This window comes from Lithobates pipiens, unplaced genomic scaffold (assembly GCF_037356315.1).
Source record: "Lithobates pipiens isolate NorthernLeopardFrog02 unplaced genomic scaffold, aLitPip1_a1.2 Scaffold_8, whole genome shotgun sequence".
In the NCBI taxonomy this organism is placed as follows: Eukaryota; Metazoa; Chordata; class Amphibia; order Anura; family Ranidae; genus Lithobates; species Lithobates pipiens.
This window is the reverse complement of record NW_027507903.1, coordinates 636,778,320-636,800,494: the sequence shown is the minus strand read 5'-3', so window position 1 is coordinate 636,800,494 and position 22,175 is coordinate 636,778,320. Positions and strand designations below refer to the sequence as shown.

The 22,175-nt window shown below is 44.4% G+C and overlaps 1 protein-coding gene across 3 annotated transcripts in view; it reads right to left on the bottom strand.

Moving 5' to 3' along the window:
- Positions 1–6,409: 6,409 nt before the first annotated feature.
- LOC143961569 (alpha-2,8-sialyltransferase 8E-like) overlaps positions 6,410–22,175 on the bottom strand; it is a 218,066-nt gene continuing 202,300 nt past the window's right edge. For all 3 annotated transcript variants that reach the window (XM_077470879.1, XM_077470878.1, XM_077470877.1), the window contains exons 5-8: positions 21,652–21,796; positions 17,442–17,551; positions 17,248–17,334; positions 6,410–11,139 (exon numbers count right to left, since the gene is read on the bottom strand). In XM_077470879.1, coding sequence (XP_077327005.1) covers positions 10,680–11,139; positions 17,248–17,334; positions 17,442–17,551; positions 21,652–21,796 — 802 coding nt within the window. In that variant the 3' untranslated portion in view covers positions 6,410–10,679. The remainder of the gene's footprint in view (positions 11,140–17,247; positions 17,335–17,441; positions 17,552–21,651; positions 21,797–22,175) is intronic.

Below are 22,175 nucleotides of genomic sequence, written 5' to 3'. Positions count from 1 at the left end.
CACTAACGGCACGCGTCAGGGATGCCCACTCTCACCCTTGATTTTTGCCCTAGTAATGGAACCCCTGGCACAGACGATTCGCACACATCCTCATATTGAAGTTATCAAAGTGAAAGATGCATGCCACAAGATAGGCTTATACGCAGACGATGTAATCATAGCTCTCACTGATCCAGTAAAGTCTCTGCCTACCCTGACTAAGGTTTTAAATAACTTTAGTGAGGTATCCATGTACAAATTGAACCACACGAAATCTGCCATGCTTGGCATTGCGATACCACCAGCGCTTAAATTAGAAATCTCCAAAATCTCACCCTTCTCCTGGGCTCCCAGTTCCTCTATGATATATTTGGGCATTCAACTGGTTTCCCCCTCCTCAGCAATGCTTCGCAACAATCTTGCATCTCTGTATGTAAAGTTGAACAACCTGACCTTGAATATGACCTCCATAAAAGCCTCATGGGTTGGTAGGATAGCTCTAACTAAAATGTTTCTCCTTCCATATGTTCTCTACATTTTTCGGACCCTCCCAGTCCCAATTCTCACGGCAGACCTATCTAAAATCCAACGCATCCTAGACTAATTTATATGGGCAGGACGTAAGCCCCGTTTGAAATCCTCCGACCTGTGTACGCCCACTGTCTCTGGTAGGATGGGGGCACCAGACGTTAAAAAATACTACAAGGCCGTCATACTTGATCAAGGAAAGCAACTATGGTCGCAGAATCCAGACGCAAGGTGGCACCAAATAGAATCTGTGGCATTTCCCAATAGTCCACATTTGACTCTTGCAGCGATCTGGATGTCTCTTCCTATCACACGGTCAATCTTCCCCACAGTGCGTGCCTGCTTAACACAATGGTCTGCAATAGGTCATGTCCAACGAGGTATCCATGGAGACCCATTGAAAAGTTTACCTTTTTTGGCGCTACAACTACTATCCCCAGACCTCTCTATTCAACACTGGTTTGACGCTGGAATAAAAACCATTGGAGACCTTTACCTTCGGCCCGACCTAAAGAGCTACCAAGAGCTGACCTCGAAATTCAGACTCTCACATAAAGACTTTTACATATACCTCAGAATTAGACATATTCTCTCAAAAATGTTGACCTCTACAGAAACCACCTCCAAAGATCTTCTCAAACACTACAACCGCCCCTCTAGTACTACCAAAGGCATATCCTTCATTTATACCCTTCTCTCCAGACCTAATACATTCTCTAAACCAACGAATGTGATCTACTGGGAATCGAAGTTACAACACTCTTTCTCCTCAGAAGATTGGCATCAAGTTCTACGTACCCCACTAGTCATTTCCAAAAACGTCACACATTGGGAAACGCTCATGAAAATTTTCCATAAGTGGTACTATACACCTGACAAGTTAGCAACCATCTTTACCACCCATTCCCCAAAGTGTTGGAGAAATTGCGACTCAACAGGGGATATGTTCCACATTTGGTGGAGCTGTCCTATTATCGCTACCTTTTGGAACCAAGTCTCTTCTCTTTTACAGTCCCTGACCAACTCCCCCCAGCAGCTGACTTCACGAATGGCTCTCTTTGGTCTGGACTCCCAACACTGGCCTACCACCAGTTTACCTCTGATACACCATATACTACCGTATATACTCGAGTATAAGCCGAGATTTTCAGCCTCTTTTTTGAGGCTGAAAGTGCCCCCCTCGGCTTATACTCGAGTCATCGCTGTCTGCCCGCTCGATCAGCGTGTCGAGCAGACAGACAGCGGCCATTCTATAATTCAAAAGCCGCGCCTCCGGCTCCGCCTTCGCCTGTGATAGGCGGAACACTGAATTTCCCAGCAGCCTGTGTTCCGCCTATCACGGACATCGTATCATCCTCGTACTACGGACGAGGATGATACGATGTACGTGATAGGCGGAACACAGGCTGCTGGGAAATTCAGTGTTCCGCCTATCACAGGCGAAGGCGGCGGCGCAGCTTTTGAATTTTACAATGGCCGCCGAGGCGCCGACGAAGAGGGCACGGGACGGAGGCAAGGCAAGGCACGGCACGGGACGGGACGGGACGGGACGGAGGCAAGGCACGGCGGCGAGGCACGGAGGCAAGGAGGCAAGGCACGGGACGGAGGCTCGGGACAAAGGCTCGGGACACAGGTAGGCTGGACACACACACACACACACACACACACACACACACACACACACACACACACACACGGATGGATACACACACACACAGGGATGGATGGATGGATGGAGACACACACACACAGGGATGGATGGATGGATGGATGGAGACACACACACACAGGGATGGATGGATGGATGGACACACACACACACAGGGATGGATGGACGGACACACAGGGATGGACGGACACACAGGGATGGACGGACACACAGGGATGGACGGACACACACACAGGGATGGACAGGCATGTCTTACCCTCGGCTTATACACGAGTCAATAAGTTTGCCAGTTTTTTTGGGGGTAAATTGGGGGCCTCGGCTTATATTCGGGTCGGCCTATACTCGAGTATATACGGTAATTTCAGCACACCTACTCATAGCCCGTGCGTGGAAAAAACCCCTCCCCCCAACCCTTTCTGAGCTCATAATTACCCTTAATGAACACTGTCGCATGGAATTTCTTTTTTCTAAAGTAAACATGACAGAACCCAGATTCAACAAACACTGGTCTTCCTGGTTAACACATCCAAGCTGTATAAAACTTACATGACCGCTTTAGGCACCTTACCCAGACCAGACAGAGCCGGTAGTGAAAGTCTACTGTTTATTGTTTTCTTTCTTGCCTGTTATATATAAGTTAGCTATATTTCACTTGAAGCTCCTGGATAATTAACTAAGTAACCTCTCTCACATTATGGGACTAAGTTTTATCCGCTGTCAGATTTGTCTCTCCATTGTTCTATGGTGTCGCATCCCCCTAGGACACAGCCCATAGGGGTGTCTGCGGGGGATGAGATACTATCGGAATTCCCGGACCTTAACATGCAGAGACCGCAGGATCCAGCAGAAGGGCACTATGCCCGTAGTCTCTTGTATTAGCAGCCTGGTCTCCCATTAATTACTCAGTGTGTTAACAAGCTACTTGTTTTAGCATTCAATGCCTCACAACACGTAGTGTACAATATGTTTATGTCATATGTATATTAATGTGATATACCTCAATAAAATTATTTTTGAAAATAAAAAACACTCTATGAATGGAGAAGGTTGGTCTTTTACTCATGCAGCCATCCTCCATTCATATATCAAAGGTTTAGGGCAATGAAGGGCCAAAATAAGGACCACATCCCAATTATATGCAACAGTAAAAAAAATAAACTGGACTTTTAAGGTGCCATAATAAAGTTACTACATTTTATGCAGATAAAATGTAAACATATTTTATTTGTAACAGTTTAAAATTAATCAAATTCATTGTCATATTAATATGCAATTCATACTTCATACTTCTGCCGGGCCACCGCACCTTCTTATAGCTCTTTTACAGGCGGTGGCCCGGTCTTCTGTCGCCGCTGTCGCCGCCGTCTTCTGTTCTTCTCTTCTCTTCTTCTTCTTCTTCTTCAGATGTTGCCTCGTAGAGTCCTCCGCTCACAATGACGGGGACCGGGCACGCAGCGATTTATATAGGGACATCAGCGGATGATGTCCCCGCCTATTATGATGTCACAGTCCCAGCATTCTTTGGGACTGTGACACCATAATGGGCGGGGACATCATCCGGCGATGTCCCTATATAAGTCGCCGCACGCCCGGTCAGAGCCATTGTGAGCGGAGGATCCGACGAGGCAACATCTGAAGAGAAGAAGATTAGAAGAGAAGAACAGAAGAACAGAAGGCGGCGGCGACAGAAGACCGGGCCACCGTCTGTAAAAGAGCTAGAAGAAGGCGCGGTGGCCCGGCAGAAGAATCGAAAAGGGGGACAAGACCCCCAAAGTCAGAAGAAGAGGCCGCGGCAAGGAAGAAAGCTGGGCTCCTCCGCTAGTAAAAGAGCTACAAGAAGATAGCGGAGGAGTCCGACGAGAAGACCCCCGAAGACGGAAGACCCCCGGAGCTGTGCAATAAACTATTTTATCTTGTGTGTTGTGTTTTTTTTGTACTTTATTTTACAGGGGAATGGGTAGGGGTACATTGTACCCCATACTCATTCACATAGGGTTGGGGGCCAGTATCCGGGGGACCCCTTATTAAAGGGGCTCCTGGATTCCGATAAGCCCCTCGCCCGCAGACCCCGACAACCAACGGCCAGGGTTGTCGGGAAGAGGCCCTTGTCCTCATCAACATGGGGACAAGGTGCTTTGGGGTGGGCGGCCGCGCTGCCCCCCCTTCCCCAAGGCACCCCCCATGTTGAGGGCACACGGCCTGGTATGGCTCAGGAGGGGGGGGCGCTCGCTCGTCCCCCCTTTCCTGGCCAGCCGGGTAGCATGCTCGGACAAGGGTCTGATGTGGACCTGGGGGAAACCCCACGCCGATTTTTTTCTCCAGTTTCCGGACTTTTCCACCCGCTTGTTTGATCGTGTGTACGCGGCATAATAGTATCAATTCCATGCAGAACTCTTGAGTCTCCTGAAAAAGCTCATTAGGGCGAAACTTGTAGAGCTGAAGTGATTGCTTCGTTGTAGGAATTACATGTTCCTGAAAAAGCTCATTGGGGCAAAACATGTAGAGCTGAAGTGATTGATTCGTTGTAGGAATTGCATGTTGATATGACAAAGAATTGTATTGATTCTAAACTGATAAAATATGTTTAAATTTTATCTATAGAAAATATAGTAACTTTATTGTGGCACCTTAAAAGTCCAGTGTTTTTTCTTATGCTCCATTCATAGTATGTCTTTAATTCCTAAAAGTTAATTTTGCCTACCCCATTGACTCCAATGAAATATGGTGAACGTTTGAAGTGGAAAACTGTCAATTTTGCTAACACCATGGCTAAGTGGTTAGCACTTTCACCTTGCAGAACTGGGGTGTTGGTTTGAATCACAATGGCACTACCTGTCTGGAGTTTGCATGTTCTCCCTGTGCCTGCATGGGTTTCCTCCCACACCCCAAAGACATGGTGGTAGGTTAATTGGCTCCTGTCTAAATTAGCCCAAGTAAGTGTATTTATGAATGTGAGTTAGAGATCTTAGATTGTAAGCTCCTTGAGGGCAGGGACTGATGTAAATGTATATGTGACGTGACGTCAGAATGGAGCGGTGCCACCGGGTGACATAGCCACCTTGCCTATATAAGAAATATCAAAGCACAGAGCAGAGATACAGTGAGAGGCCTCCCAGGAGGCAATAACATTTTTATTTTCCTCTATTTTTCAGGTTCAGCAGGCGTCAGGATTGATGATGGATTTACATCAAGGGACACTATTTATTTATTTATTTTTTTAATAAAGGACTTGTCAAAAACTGTTTCTTGTGGTTATTACTGTTTGACACTTTTTTGGTGAATGGGTAGGGGTAAGATGTACCTGATACCCATTCACATGGGGGGGGGGGGGTGTTATCTGGGGGCCCTTGTTAAAGGGAGATTCCAGATTCCGACAGACCCCCTCCACCTGCAGACCCCGATAACAACAGCCCAGGGTTGTTGGGAAGAGGCCATTGTCCCCATCAACACGGGGACAAGGTGCTTTTACCCAAAACATCGACCCCCCCCCCCCTCATGTTGAGGGCATGTGGTCTGGTATGGTTCAGGAGGGGGGGGGCGCTCACTCATTCCCTCCCCTTTCCTAACTTGCCAGGCTGCATGCTCAGATAAGGGTCTGGTTTTGATTTTGGGGGGAACCCCACGCCGTATTTTTTTATTTTTTATTTTAGCATTTTTTTCTTTATTTTTTTTACCGACACTTTTTTTTAAATCAGCTGCCGATGACAGTGGATAACTCATCGGTTGTTAAGGATGCCGTGGCCGGCTTCCCGGCTCCACCTCTTAACAACCAGCTTACACTGCTCCCTGATTGGGCAAAGCTTTGCCCAATCAGGGCACAGAATGCACTGTGCAGCGCTCAGTGCATTGCAGGGTGTTCTTCGGGGCAGACACCCTGCAAATACGGGTGTTCGGTGAACTGTGGAACAGGCAAATGTTTGGCCCGAACTCATGCTTGGGCCAAACCATTTGACCATCCCTAAAGCCCCATACACACTATCAGATTATCTGCTGAGTTTTTTCCTTCAGATTTACCAAAACCATATAATATGAGGACAAACCTTAGGAGTTTCAATGTGTATGCAGTCAGGCAGGCCCTTCTACTACATGGTTTTGGTAAATCTGAAGGAAAAACTCAGCAGATAATCTGATAGTGTGTATGGGGCTTAATAAGTACCTGTAATAAATAAGGAAAGTTCAGCGTTATTGTCTGCACGACAGGTCTGCTTTAAACTGATCACATTTACACAAATGTTAAACATTTTGCAAAAAGTTTTTCTTTAATATCATTCAAACGATTTTGTACATATAATACATACAAGGGGGAACTTGACTTTGGGAAGATCCAATAAATATTCTATTCTTCAAGATACAAAAATAAATTATTGGTGGTAGGTAACATGGGAAGAAGAAAATCCAAACTTTTTCAAGTTTTTGGAAACCAGTCATTGTCAAGAAATTCCTGTAAATTTGGTGCACAAGGCAAACACAGTCTGTTTGGTATATGGGCTGTTCAAGATGAAAACAATGGATAGCATGGCTCCAAAGGCACTCATGTTAGAAAAGGTAATGTATTCTATAACTACTACTTGATGATGATGGATATAATAGCCAATTACCCTAACAATGTGATTGCCAATGTCCTTCAGTCTCTTGTGACCATTGAGATAAAAAACATTCATGGAACATTCTAGGACTACATGAAAATTGCCCAATTTATGTCCAGTCTTTCGGAGTTCTCATGATTCAGTATGAATTCAGTATGTGGATTGTTTTATTAGGTCATGTGCTGAATGAATTATATTAAAGAAAAAAATAAAAAAAATAATTACATACACCTTTACATGACTTCTATTTTCTATTCTGCTTAGTTTTTCAAATACCAACTTTTGTTCTTCAACGCAAGCCATCGAGTCCAACCTTAGCCCTTGTACACACGGTCGGACATTCTGACAACCAAATACGTTTTGTCCGACGGATTTTGTCAGACGGACTTTGTCCGAAACTGTTGCATACACACGGTCGGACCAAGTTGTCGGAAAATCTGATTGTACATAACGTGATGACGTTATTTCGTTACGACAGGACAGGCTAGTAGCCAATAGCTTTGGTCTAGGAATTTGATCTGAGCATGCGTGGCACTTTGTCCGTCGGAGTAGGCTACACATGATCGGAGTATGTCCGATCGGAGCAGTTTGTCGGAAAATATTTCCAGCAAGTTGGAAAATTTGGTCCGACGGATATTCCGATGGAAACAGTCCGATGCATACCACACACAGTCGGAATATCTGACAAAACAGTCCGATAGGACACATTCCGATGGAATCTCCGACCTGTGTACAAGGGCTAAGTGTGCGATTATATGTCAGTATTGCATTGTATATCCCTGTACGTTGCAGTCGTTCAGGTGCTTATCTAATCGTTTTTTTAAACTATCGATGACCACCGCCTGTGGAAGGGAATTCCACATCCTTGCAGCTCTTAGCCCTTGTACGCACGGTCAGACATTCCGATGGAAAATATCCGATCGGACCGTGTTGTCGGATAATCCGACCGTGTGTGGGCTCCATCGGACTGTTTCCGTCGGAATATCCGACCGACAAAGTTTTAGAGCTGGGCTATAAAAAAAAATTCCGACAACATGGTCCGATCGGACTTTGTCCGTTCGTTAGTAGAGAATTCCGATCGGACAAAGTTCCACGCATGCTCAGATCAAATTACAAGACCAAAGCTATTGGCTACTAGCCTGAACGTAGTCCCGTCGTAAGGAAATAATGTCATCATGTTCTGAATGATCGGATTTTCCGACAACTTTGTCCGACCATGTGTATGCAACACCAGTTTCGGACAAAGTCCGTCGGACAAAATGCAACGGATTTTGTTGTCGGAATGTCTGACTGTGTGTACAAGGGCTTATGCCCCGTACACACGATAGGATTTTGGTACGGAAAATGTGTGATAGGACCTTGTTGTCGGAAATTCCAACCGTGTGTAGGCTACATCACAAATTTTCTGTAGGAATTTCCGTCACACAATATTTGAGAGCTGGTTCTCAAATTTTCCGACAACAAAATCAGTTGTCGGAAATTCCGATCATGTGTACACAATTCCGACGCACAAAATTCCACACATGCTTGGAATCAAGCAGAAGAGCGGCACTGGCAATTGAACTTCATTTTTCTTGGCTCATCGTACGCGTTGTACGTCTACACGTTCTTGACGTTCAGAATTTCCGACCAACTTTGTGTGACCGTGTGTATGCAAAACAAGTTTAAGCCAACATCCGTTGGAAAAAAAACATGGGATTTTGTTGTCGGATTGTCTGATCGTGTGTACAGGGCATTAAGGTAAAGAAGCCTCTTCGTAGTTTAAAGTTAAACCTCTTTTCTTCTCATTTTAATGAGTGGCCACGAGTTACCAGTATGGTATTTAAAAAATTGAAATCATATTCCCTCTCAAGCGTCTCTTCTCCAGAGAGAATACGTTCAGTGCTCGCAACCTTTCCTCATAACTAATATCCTCCAGACCCTTTATTAGCTTTGTTGGCCTTCTTTGTACTCGTTCCATTTCCAGTACATCCTTCCTGAGGACTGGTGCCCAGAGCTGGACAGCATATTCCAGGTGCGGCCGGACCAGAGTCTTGTAGAGCGGGAGAATTATCGTTTTATCTCTGGTATTAATCCCCTTTTTAATGTATGCCAATATTCTGTTTGCTTTGTTAGCAGCAGCTTGGCATTGCATGCCATTGCTGAGCCTATCATCTACTAGGACCCCCAGGTCCTTTTCCATCCTAGATTCCACCCAAAGGTTCTCCCCCCAGTGTATAGATTGCATTCATATTTTTGCCACCCAAATGCATTATTTTACATTTTTCTACATTAAACCTCATTTGCCATGTAGTTACCACCCACCCCATTAATTTGTTCAGATCTTTTTACAAGGTTTCCACATCCTGCCGAGACGTTATTGCCCTGCAAGGACCCTCTGGTCCTTGTGCATTGGGCTGGCCCTACATTATGGTATTCTCTTTATTCAACCATGGGTTGAAGGAACAAAAAGTGATAGACTCCCCCAGCTACATAGTTGGTGTTGATAGGGTAATCCTTGCTGCTGCAATATTGTATTCTGGCAGCGGGAGGTTGCCCCACCAACAGAATACAATAATCACTGCTGCTGGCTCTACCCAGAGCAGTGATCGTATGCAAACAAATGACAGCCTGGTTGTACTGAAGCCGATTGATAGATTAACTTCAGTACAATCAGCCTGCCCATATGACATTATCTGGAGTCAGACTTGGAGAGAGGCACCCACCAACCAGCTGGATAAGTAGGTCACCCTGGCAGATGATGTGGATCCACCTGAGGTGCAGAGTCTAATGCCGCGTACACATGATCGGAATTCCGGCCAGAAAAAGGCAGATGAGAGCTTTTAAACGGAAAATGCGACTGTGTGTATGCTCCATCGGAATTTAGCTGTCCGAATTTCCGCCAGTAAAAATTGATAGCATGTTCTCAATTTTCCCAATGGAAAAACTTTCCGCTCATGTGTATGCAATTCCAACATGCCAAAACTCATGCATGCTCAGATTCAATTACGAGGTAGAAGCTATTGGCTACTGGCTATTGAACTTCCTTTTTCTAGTCCCGTCATATGTGTTGTACGTCACCGCGTTCTAAACAATCGGAATTTGGTGTGACCGTGTGTAGGCAAGACAGCTTGAGTGGAATTCCGTCGGAATTCCGTCGGGAAAACCATCAGAGCTTTTTCCGACGAGAGTTCCGATTGCGTGTATGCGGCATAAGTACTAACTGGCATTCACCAGAACTCCTGATGGTGGAGATATGTTTTTTTGCATGATAGTACCAACTCGCGGGCCTCAGGATCGCCAGGATCCGGGTCCAGTAGCAGATATAGCAGGTAAGAGTAATCAGAAGCATAGTCAAGCCGAAGGTCAGTAACAAATGATTACAGATTGGGCTCATGCAGAAGCGTAGTTGAGGAACAAGCTATGGGTCATTAACAATTGATAGCAAAGATACAGATGGCAGCAATACCGACAACAGGGAGACATTGGCTGAAGGGAGCACACTAATCTGGAAAACAGGAAGTGCAAAGGCATGGCTTTAATAGGAAGTTCATGGGAGGAGCAAAGAGTTCAAGGTTCAAGACAAACAAGGTTCAATGCAGGATCATTCAAGGAATTGTTCGAGGAGCTGTCCAGCATTCCAGGTTGTTCAGCAAGAAAAGATATCGACAGACACAACAGAGCTTACAGTATTAGATCTGGGCTATGACACAGCAGTTCCATCTATGGCCAGTTTTAGCACTGATCCATAAGGCAGCTTATCAGAGTTGTGGAAAATTGATGAAAATCAGGAGGTAGGATGGAGAGACTTCAGGAACACAAGATGTTTCCACCATTTAAACCTGTGCAAATCATTATGCATTATTTTGGCTTTAAATTTTTCCACTGTTCAATGGATGGGTACACCTTTCTTGGTTTTGATGTTCTACACAAAACTTTTAGCAATGTTCTAGGTTCAGACGTAGAGAACCTTGAATGTGCATTTGTAAGTATTTATAAAATTCATCAGGCATTGCGTGGATGCCAGGTTTTGGTGGAACGTTGTCGTAATAGTGATGAAGGATTGGAACGCCATTCAGGTCTTTGGAAAAAGGCCAAAAGCCATAGAGAGTGACTTTATCGCAAATCTCCATTGCGATGCTCACCACCATAAGTCCAGAAGAAAGACGAACAAATTTTAGTCCCATGCTTTTCCAGTAAGCAGACAGATTATTGAGATAGCCCGGGTTGAAGAAGACAACCTTGCTGTTCAACTCAAAGTCCTCAATGGTGTAGAGCGCCCGAAGGGAGACGTCTGTATTTGCTGAATAAGAGAACGCAGGCAGGAGGATCAAAGGAGAGCCGTACTCCTGCACCATCATAATAAATGGTTTCCTCTTCTCCGTGAGACTGCTGAACCTAGTAAAGGAGATAAAATTGAAGTGTATATAAACTCAAAAAAATATTTCAGTATTTAGCAGTTTGCCAATATCTAGATATGGTGGCTGCATTTAATGTTAATATTTTTTTTTTCTAATTTTCACCTGGTGATCTTGCCAGTAACGCACTTCCTGTCTTAGGGTGATAAGGCTCACTTACCATAGCATTGTTTTTCTTTACTCCTTGTAGCCATCAATAGAGAAAAAAAGCCCAGGGATGTGAGGAAGAGACCCTTGTCCCCATCAACATGGGGACAAGGTGCCTTGGGGTGGGGGGGCAGAGCACTCCACCCCCCTATATTCAGGACATGTGGCCTGGTATGGTTAGGAAGGGGGGTGTTCACCCCCCTTTTCTGGCCTGCCAGGCTGCATGCACGGATAAGGGTCTGGTATTGTTTTTTTGGGGGACCCCATGCTCTTTTCTAAAACATTTTGGTGTTGGATTGCACTTAAAATCCATACCAGACCTGAAGGGCCGTTATTTTTACTATTTTTACAGGAAATGTTTTTTTTTTTTATTATTCAGCTGTCAGCTAATGTCCATAATGGGGGTGGTATTGGCACAGCCCCAAATGATCCACAATGGCTCAAAAGTGATATGATCCCGAAATATTTAGACAGAATAAAGGTGGATAAAGCACCTGGACCAGGTGGCATCCACCCACGGATCCTAAAATAATCGAGCTCTGACATTTCAAAGCCATTGTTTCTAAATTTTAGGGACTTATTAATGACTGGAATGCTACCACTGAACTGATGTAGGGCCAATGTAGTGCCCATATTTAAAAAGGGATCAAAGTCTTTACCAAGTAACTATAGACCTGTCATGCCGCGTACACACAACAGGACTTTCCGGCAGAAAAAGTCAGACGGTCTTCCCGATGGAGTTCCGACCAAACGGACTTGCCAACACACGAATGGACCAAAGTCCGTTTGTTTTGGACGCGATGACGTACGACGAGACTAGAAAAGGAAGTTCAATAGCCAGTAGCCAATAGCTGCCCTTGCATTGAATTTGGTCTGTTGGTCCGATACAGTTCCCGACACACGGCTCATGTGTAAGGTAAAGTCTACAGGTTTGGAAATATCAGTTTTTAAATGGATAGAAAACTGGCTAAAAGACAGAATTCAGAGAGTAGTGGTTAATGATTCTTACTCTGAATGGTCTAAGGTTATCAGTGGTGTACCCCAAGGTTCAGTGTTGGGACCCTTACTTTTTAATACCTTTATAAATTATATCAATTATTTTTAAATGATATAAACGTTTTTGAAGCATGCCATGCTTCAAAATTGCGCCCGCTCGTGGAATTGCGACAAACTTTGACCCTTAAAAATCTCCATAGGCAACATTTAAAAAATTCTACAGGTTGCATGTTTTGAGTTACAGAGGAGGTGTCTAGGGCTAGAATTATTGCTCTCGCTCTAACGAACATGGTTATACCTCTCATGTGTGGTTTGAACACCGTTTACATATCCAGGCACAAATTCCGTATGAGTTCGCTTCTGAGAATGAGCTCGGCGGGACGGGGCGCTTGAAATATTTTTTTTCCTATTTATTTTACTTTTTATTTTTACACTGTCCTTAAAAAAAAAAAAAAAACTTGGGTTATTTTTTTTCCTATTACAAGGAATTTAAACAAAAAAAAGTGTCCGATGTGTCCACCATAATGGCGCAGTCATGATAAAAATCGTCGATCGCCATTACTAGTAAAATAAAAATTAATAAAAATGCCATAAAACTATCCCGTATTTTGTAGACGCTATAACTTTTGCGCAAACCAATCAATAAACGCTTATTGCAATTTTTTTTTACAAAAAATATGTAGAATGTATCGGCCTAAACTGAGGGAAAAAAAATGTTTTTTTATATATTTTTGGGGATATTTATTATAGCAAAAAGAAAAGAATATTGCGTTTCTTTCAAAATTGACGCTCTTTTTTTGTTTATAGCCCAAAAAATAAAAATGGCAGAAGTGATCAAATACCACCAAAAGAAAGCTCTATTTGTGGGGAAAGAATTACGTCAGTTTTCTTTGGTAGCCACGTCGCCCGACCGCGCAATTGTCAGTTAAAGTGACGCAGTGCCGAATCGCAAAAAGTGCTCTGGTCTTTGGCCAGCCAAATTCTCCGGGGCTGAAGTGGTTAATGTGAGATCTGAGGGTCAAAAAGACCTCAGATCTCACATTTACACTTAAATGCAATAAAAAGAAAAATAATAAAAAAAAAAAAAACATTTTAAGACCATTGGGTGGAAGTGACGTTTGACGTCACTTCCGTCAGCCATTGTTATGGAGCAGAGTGGGGGGGGGGGGTCATCATTCTCTCACTTAGCTCCATGCTACTGAGGGGAAAAGATCGTATTGTCTCTGCCGCACCCGATGGCTCTGGTAAGCAATAGGGGCGACCGGGGGGGGGGGTCACCTCTCCCGCCACCGATAAAAGTGATCTCGTGGTGAATCCGCCACAGAGACCACTTTTATCTGAAAGAGGACTGCCCGTTGTTGAAGAAAATACCAGGGTCATAAGCTAGCTGATGCCGTAACCCCGGTATTCTACATCAAAGTACTGACGTACAATGACAGAGGTTTGCGGTAAGTGGTTAAGGGGTCTATTTATAAAATATTAGTTGGATGAATGTCAAACACATTGGCTGTAATGTCTCTAAAGCCTCATACACACAATCGGACTTTAAACAAACTTTCTGTAAAAAGGACGTTGGCCGTGAACTTGTATTGCATACACACGGCAGGACTTTTTCAGCCAACTTTCACCAAATCACATGGTTTTTCTGCTCTTTACTGCCACCTTTGGTCAACTTCTGTATTGTTGTCTGATCTTTTGCATTGCTTCTGAGCATGCGTGTTTGTAAACTCCTATGGTTTTCTTTACACTCGATTGGACTTTTGTTTCCGGAAAGTTTGTCCTTTCGCACAGCCAACAAAAGTCAGATGAAAACCAAAAAAGTTTGTCCGATGGAGCGTACACACGGTCGGATGTTGCCTTAAAACAGCTAATTTGCATGTTTGTTGTCAAAAAGTCCGACCGTGTGTACGGGCCTTTACAGAGTAAAGCTTGTTATCGTGGGCTCTATCTAGTGGCCAAAAATGTTTTTCCATTGAGATATTTCAGAAAAGTATGCCGTATTTTGGCCATTAGATGGCGCTGTTGATCATGGGAACTAATTAATAGGAATGCATAGGAATGAGCTCAAGTTTTGGACTGAACTTTGGCATTTATTATATGACAGCCACCTGCTCTTAAAGTGCTTTTAAAGGCAGAAGGTTTTTTTTTTTTATTTTTTTTTTATATTAACCACTTGCTTACCGGGCACTAAAAACCCCCCTCCTGCCCAGACCAATTTTCAGCTTTCAGCGCTCTCACTCTTTAGCCCCATACAGACAGATTTTCTGCTGATTTCTTCCTTCAGATTTACCAAAACCATATAATATGAGGTCAGACCTTAGGCGTTTCAATGTGTATGCAATCAGACAGGCCCTTCTACTACATGGTTTTGGTAAATCTGAAGACAAAAATCAGCAGAAAATCTGATAGTGTGTATGGGGGGGCATTTGAACGACAATTGTGCGGTCATACAGCACTGTACCCATATGGCATTTTTATCATTTTTTTTCCGACAAATAGAGCTTTCTTTTGGTGGTATTTGATCACCTCTGGGATTTTTATTTTTTTGTTATAAAAATGAAAAAAGACTGAAAATTTTGAAAAAAATACAAACCAGCTTTATATTTAGTTAAAAAATGTTGCAAACAGGTAATTTTTCTCCTTCATTGATGTACGCAGATGAAGCTGCACTGATGGGCACCGATAGGCTACATTGATGTGCACTGATAGGTGGCACTGGTGGCCACTGATAGGTGGCACTAATGAGGTGGCACTGGTGGGCACTGATAGGTGGCATTGGTGGGCACTAAGAGGTAGCACTGATGGGCACTGATAGGTGGCACTGAAGGGCATTGATAGATGGCATTGAAGGGCACTAATAGGTGGCACTGATAGGTGGTAGTGATGGGCACCGATGGGTGGCAGTGATGAGCACTGCTAGGTGGCACTGATAAGGCATTGATTGGCACCACTGGTGGGCACTGATAGGTGGCACTCATGGGCATTGCGAGATTGCACTTATATACACTGTGGGCACTGGCAGATGGCACTGGTGGGCACAGATGAGGTGGCTGTGCCTCTTCCTCTTCCTCTTCGGGACCAATGTCCCTTACACAGCTTGATCTTCTGTTTACATCACGTGATCAGCTGTCATTGGCTGACAGCTGAACACGTGGTTAGTGGCCGGGATCGTCCCCTTACCCCGATCTGTAATCAGCCGACTCTCATTGACCCCCTGTGAGGCGCACGTGGGGAGCGTGCAAAGGGGAGGACGTGTAGCCATCATTCGGCTATAGAATGGATGGGAAAAGGTTAATGCAGCCTATGCATTAAGATAAAAAACCTTCAGTGTGCAGCAGCCCCCCCAATACTTACCTGAGCCCCATCTAAATCCAGCAATGTGCACGACAGAATCGGTTGTCCTGGACTCTCCCTCCTCATTGGCTGGAACACACAGCGGGTGCCATTGGCTCAAAATTCAGTGGGCCAATGAGGAAAGAGGGGGCATGGCCTAGCCTCCGTCTCGGTGTCTGAATGGACACACACACAGGGCAGCAGCGGCTTGGCTCGGGTGCCCCAGTAGCAAGTCGCTTGCTGTGGGAGCACTCGGCAAGAGGGAGGGGCCAGGAGCACCAGCGGGGAACCTGAGAACAGGAGAACCGGGGCTGCCCTGTGCAAAACCATTACACAGAGCAGGTAAGTATGAAATGTTTGTTATTTTTCAAAAAAAAAACAACAAGATTTTAGTATCACTTTAAGGACACTGGTGGGTACAGAGATAGTCCTTAAAGTATAAGTTCACCTTTACAATAAATCTGTAAGGTGACCTTACACTGGACTCCCTCCCCATCTGGCCCTGCTGTACTGTGTGTCCAGCAATCCTGCTCTGTCAGGGACCGGAATGGCACTTCACCAGTCCGGGGATTTGCAATCATCCTGGCTTTTCTCTCCTCTCTGTGCAGGATGAACTAGATGGAGTCTGATTGGTCAGCGCCGTCAACGTGACGGCGCTGACCAATTGAAATGCCTCTTGTCCATACATGCTGGGAGGTACAGAAAGGGGATTAAGCCAAGGTGATTTTAAATCCCTGGACCAGTCAAGCGGCATTCCAGTCCCTGACAGAGCAGGATAGCGGGACTATCGTACAGTGGGACTGGGGGGGGGGGGGGTGGTGAGGGGGTCCAGTGTAAGGTCACCTTACAGATACAACTTTGCTGGCTCAATTCACTTACACGGGCGGGAATCCCCAACAATGTAAGCAAAAGGGGCAGGATTCCCAGTGATGTCATTGACCGTGTATGTATAGTGTAATGGTATATGGTCAATGACATCACCGGAGACCCCAACTCCTTGTATATAACAGTTGTCACCCACCAGACTTTCCATTTGGACAAGCAAAAGAGTGGGGCATGTCTGGGTGGCAGCATTTGTTTTCTTCTGGCAAAATTGGTCTAACTTTACTGTTGTCTTATTTTTAAATTTAAAAAAGTGTATTATTTCCAAAAAAAGTGCGCTTGTAAGACCGCTGCGCAAATACGGTGTGACAGAAAGTATTGCAACCACCGCCATTTTATTCTCTAGGGTGTTAGAAAAAAAATTTATAATGTTTGGGGGTTCTGAGTAATTTTCTAGCAAAAAAAAATGTTTTTAACTTAAACACATCTCAAAAAGAAGCTCTGTCTTTAAGTGGTTAAGATCCATACCAGACTCAAAGGGTGTGGTATGCATTATGGGAGGGAAGACTCTGTGCAATCTTTGAGTGAGAGCAATAATTCTAGGGGCACTATTTACAATATCTTCTCAACTGACAAACTGTAAAGGCCATTAAAATGCAGCCTATTGATAATTTTGGGTACCAAATTTTTTTTGCCATTTCAAGACCTCGCATGCATAATAATACAAAACAATAAATATCCATTGTTTCTATGCAGTTCTATATTATATAAAGAAAATCACAGCACATACCTATTTATTAAGATGCTTGGGTTTGAGGTGACAAGATCAGTCTTTGCCCCAACGTCCTCCGTCCAGTTCAGTGGAGGAAAATTCAGCCTAAAGAGAAGGGATGAAAGACGTAAAGGCTGAGAATGGCAAACATGGCAGAGCATTGGACCAATTACCCAATTTCATAGGCTGTTCTTCCACCACCATACTCTCACCTGAACACAAAGTCAGCCCCATCAATTTTGGCACCACAAGAGCTGTTGGTTAAGATTCCACCATTACCGACCACTGCACAGGTTCTGATTGGCTTTTGGAAGGGGGACTTCTAGGGAAAGGATGAATAAACATGGAAAAGATGCTTATATTAGACCAGGGTTCTGCAGAATTTTCAATAGAAGTTTACATCCCTCTTGCATCAGGGTTCCCATCAGAGTCCCCACCAGGTTCCCCTTTACATCAGAGTCCCCTTCAGAATCCCCTTTACATCAGAGTCCTCCCTTACATCAAGGTTTCCATCGGATTGCCCCTTATATCAGGGTCCCCATTAGAGTCCCATCTTACATTGAAGACCCATAAGAGACCCCCTTTAGAAGAGAGTCCCCATCAGAGTTCACCCTTACACTTACAGAACTTCCAGGAGTTTGGAGAGCCTGGTGGAGGTATGGCTGTAGCAGCATAAGAAGGCAGAGCAGGTGTGGAAAGAGAAAGTTCCATTCTCCTTTGAATGCTAGGGCAAGCATATGACTGATTGTTAGGATTAGGGATGAGCCAAACACCCCCGGTTCTGTTTGCACCAGAACCTGCGAACAGACCGAAAATTTGCGCAACTTTAGAACCCCGTTAAAGTCTATGGGAATTGAACGTTCAAAATCAAAAAGTGCTAATTTTGAAGGCTAATACGCAAGTTATTGTCCTAAAAAGGATTTGGGGACCCGGCTCCTGCCCCAGGGGACATGTATCAATGCAAAAAAAGTTTTAAAAACTGGGGTAGCTTTACGTGCACACTGTGAAGATGGCGCAATACACCGACTGTAATTACTGCAGCTGCCTGCCTGTGGTATAGGATCAGAAGAACACCAGCAATTGGGGTAGTATTAGGTGCACACTGTGCAGATGACACAATACACCGACTGTAATTGCTACAGCTGCCTGTGGATAGGATCAGCAGAACACCAGCAATTGGGGTAGCTTTAGGCGTACACTGTGCAGATGACACAGTACACCGACTATAATTACTGCAGCTGCCTGCCTGTGGTATAGGATCTGAAGAACACCAACAATTGGGGTAGCTTTAAGTGCACACTGTGCAGATGACACAGTACACCGACTGTAATTACTGCAGCTGCCTGCAGTTTAGGATCAGCAGAACACCAGCAATTGGGGTAGCTTTAGGTGCGCACTGTGCAGATGACACTATACACCGACGGTAATTGCTACAGCTGCCTGCCTGTGGTATAGGATCTGAAGAACACCAGCAATTGGGGTAGCTGTAAGTGCACACTGTGCAGATGACACAATACACTGACTGTAATTACTGCAGCTGCCTGCCTGTGGTATAGGATCAGAAAACCACCAGAAATTGGGGTAGCTTTAGGTGCACACTGTCTTGGTGACACAATACACCGACTGTAATTACCGCAGCTGCCTGCCTGTGGTATAGCATCTGAAGAACACCAGCAATTGGGGTAGCTTTAGGTGCACACTGTGCAGGTGGCACAATACACCGACTGTAATTGATGAAGCTGCCTGCCTGTGGTATAGGATCAGCAGAACACCAGCAATTGGGGTAGCTTTAGGTGTACACTATGCAGGTGGCACGATACACCGACTGTAATTACTGCAGCTGCCTGCAGTATAGGATCAGCAGAACACCAGTAATTGGGGTAGCTATAAGTGCACACTGTGCCGATGACACAGTACACCGACTGTAATTACTGCAGCTGTCTGTGGTATAGAATCAGCAGAACACCAGCAATTGGGGTAGCTTTAGGTGCACACTGTACAGATGGCACAGTACACCAGCTGTAATTGCTACAGCTGCCTGTGGATAGGATCAACAGAACACCATCAATTGGGGTAGCTTTAGATGTACACTGTGCAGGTGGCACAATACACTGACTTTAATTGCTGCAGCTGCCTGCCTGTGGTATAGGATCAGCAGAACACCAGCAATTGGGGTAACTTTAGGTGTACACTGTGCATGTGGCACAATACACTGACTGTAATTGCTGCAGCAGCTGCCTGTGGTATAAGATCAGCAGAACACCAGCAATTGGGATAGCTTTAGGTGTACACTGTGCAGGCGGCACAATAAACCACTGACTATAATTGCTGCAGCAGCTGCCTGCCTGTGGTATAGGTTTAGCAGAACACCAGAAATGTAGGTAGCTTTAGGTGTACACTGTGCAGGTGGCACAATACACCGACTGTAATTGCAACAGTTTCAAATGAAACTCAAAGACACTGTCTCTCCGTCTATCTTTCTCCGCCGGCGCAACACACTACGCAAGGCTGCCGTGCGGGCGGCCTTATATAGTGTGGGGCGTGTACTAAACCCCCTAAGCCATAATTGGCCAAAGCCACCCTCTCTTTGGCCAATTACAGCTCACTTAACAGACGGTGCTGTGATTGGCCAAGCATGCAGGTCATAGTGCATGCTTGGCCAATCATCAGGCAGCAATGCACTGCGATGCCGCAGTGAATTATGGGCCGTGATGTGCCACTCAAATTTGTCGCGAATGGCCCCTAATGTTCGGAATTTGACGAATAGTCGAACAGCCGATGTTTGAGTCGAACATAGGTTCGACTCGAACACGAAGCTCATCCCTAGTTAGGATGCTGCCAGCCCTAGAAACCAATGACGGTACTATGATAGCACAATCAGGGGGTCCTGAACTGGAGACTGAAGGGTGGATTTATAGTTGTTGGGGAGAAATGGAGACCAAAGGCTGACCTGAAGACCTGTGTAAGACCAGCAGTGGGCCAGGTAAATTCTTGCAGTAGGCTAAATTTGGCCTGCAAGTCGTAGTTTGGAGAACTTTCTTTAGACCCTGGATTTGTACCAGTTCATTTAGGTTGCAGTGATATTACTCCCTGCAGGTGTGAACGATGATTGGAGGCTATCTTTGTGCCACAAGTTTTTGAATACAAAATACATTGGGGAGATTTCTCTTCTTTGCCTGTCCCAGAGATACAAAAGGAAATTTCTACAATGTAGGGGTTTTAAGACAGTTGTCACCAGAACAGTACCATTGGTAGATTTCCTCTCACCCCTAATTCTATCATTTTGAATTTCCTAAAACATCGAGGTCTAGCCAATGCACCTGAACTGGCACCTTTTTATATTTTCATTTATTTATTTTTCTTTTTGTGTATGTCATTTTGCACTTACATGTGTGGTTTTTGTCACTTGGATTGTAGAATAAGGGTTTTTGGACCTATCCTGAAGCCTAGGAAGAGAATGCGTGGGCCTTAGGTTCCTTCATTCCCAGCATTAGGGAGAGCCCCTCACCTAGTGCTCGTTGGTTGACTTTGGCTGGCCAAGAGGAGTGAGGTCTGCTAGGCCTTTTGCCTAGGTGGGCCTAAGTGTGATTTGCCCGAGTCAGGGTTTTTTTGCCCCAGGTGGGTCAGGAAATTGTACATCCTCTTCTGGATGAGACCATATGACATACCCTAAGTGCACTTTGTTGTGTTCAGATACACTTTTTAGTTCACTTTGGTGTTTTGTTTTTGCCCAAAAAAAAAAATACTTTCTGTCTCAAGGACAATGGTCACCAGAACATTTATAGTGGGTGAATGTCTCTGGCAGGGACAGAGACAGCAATACACATGACAGGAGGTTTAACCCTTAACCTCTCTAATTAAAGTTTTGCCATTGCGTACACTTTAAAAGAAAGTCTTTGCTGTGCTCGGGGTTCAGATTCGAGAAAATATGACTTAAAGGGGTTGTAAAGGTTTGTTTTTTATTTTCTAAATAGGTTCCTTTAAGCTAGTGCATTGTTGGTTCACTTATCTTTTCCTTCGATTTCCCTTCTAAATGTTTTTTTTCTTTGTTTTCTTTGTCTGAATTTCTCACTTCCTGTTCCTCCTCAGTAAGCTGTTCAGTAAGCTGTTCTGGCTGACTAACCACCGCTCGGATGATGGTGAGAAGTTTACTGAGGATAAACAGGAAGTGAGATATTCAGACAAAGAAAAAAAACATTTAGAAGGGAAATCGAAGGAAAAGGTAAGTGAACCAACAATGCACTAGCTTAAAGGAACCTATGTAGAAAATAAAAAATGAACCTTTACAACCCCTTTAACTATCATCTAGATATCTTTTTCTGGAGTGGAAAGGCAAACATTTCCTTCATATGTTATATGTCATATCCTGAAATAGGTTTTTATAAAAATGGGATAAAACCCAGATCCTTGGCCAGAACTCACCTTCGGGAACAAACTGTAAAGGCTCTTGGTGATGTTTTGTTTAATTTTCTTTTGTGCATCAAAGTTAATTGTTTGTCCGATCACAGTATTCTCCTGTGTCATGATCATTGAGTACGAAGCATTGCAACATTTTCCCAAGTTGGCCCTGAGCAATGAACAAAAATTGAAATAATTATCAAAATGTAGGTTATCACTGTTGGAGATAAAATCTTGCACACATCTTACACATTTGTTCTGCCTTCAGCAGGATATCTGTTAAGTTGTTTGCCTGCGATATTGGATTTAACCACAAGATGGAATCAGTGGTAAATGTACAGTATTGCAGAAACTAGATAACTGTTCACCTTTAATAAAACTTCCCGTCATTCTTTAGTCCAAGGAAAGGAAGCAGATGCATCATGGGAGTTCAGACTCCATCTTAGAGACTGAAAGAAGAAACCAGCTATCAGAGCATATGTTGAACTAAAACTTGCAGCCGTTTGCATCCCCTAACTGCAGCATTGCTGGTGAGAATAACTTATCGC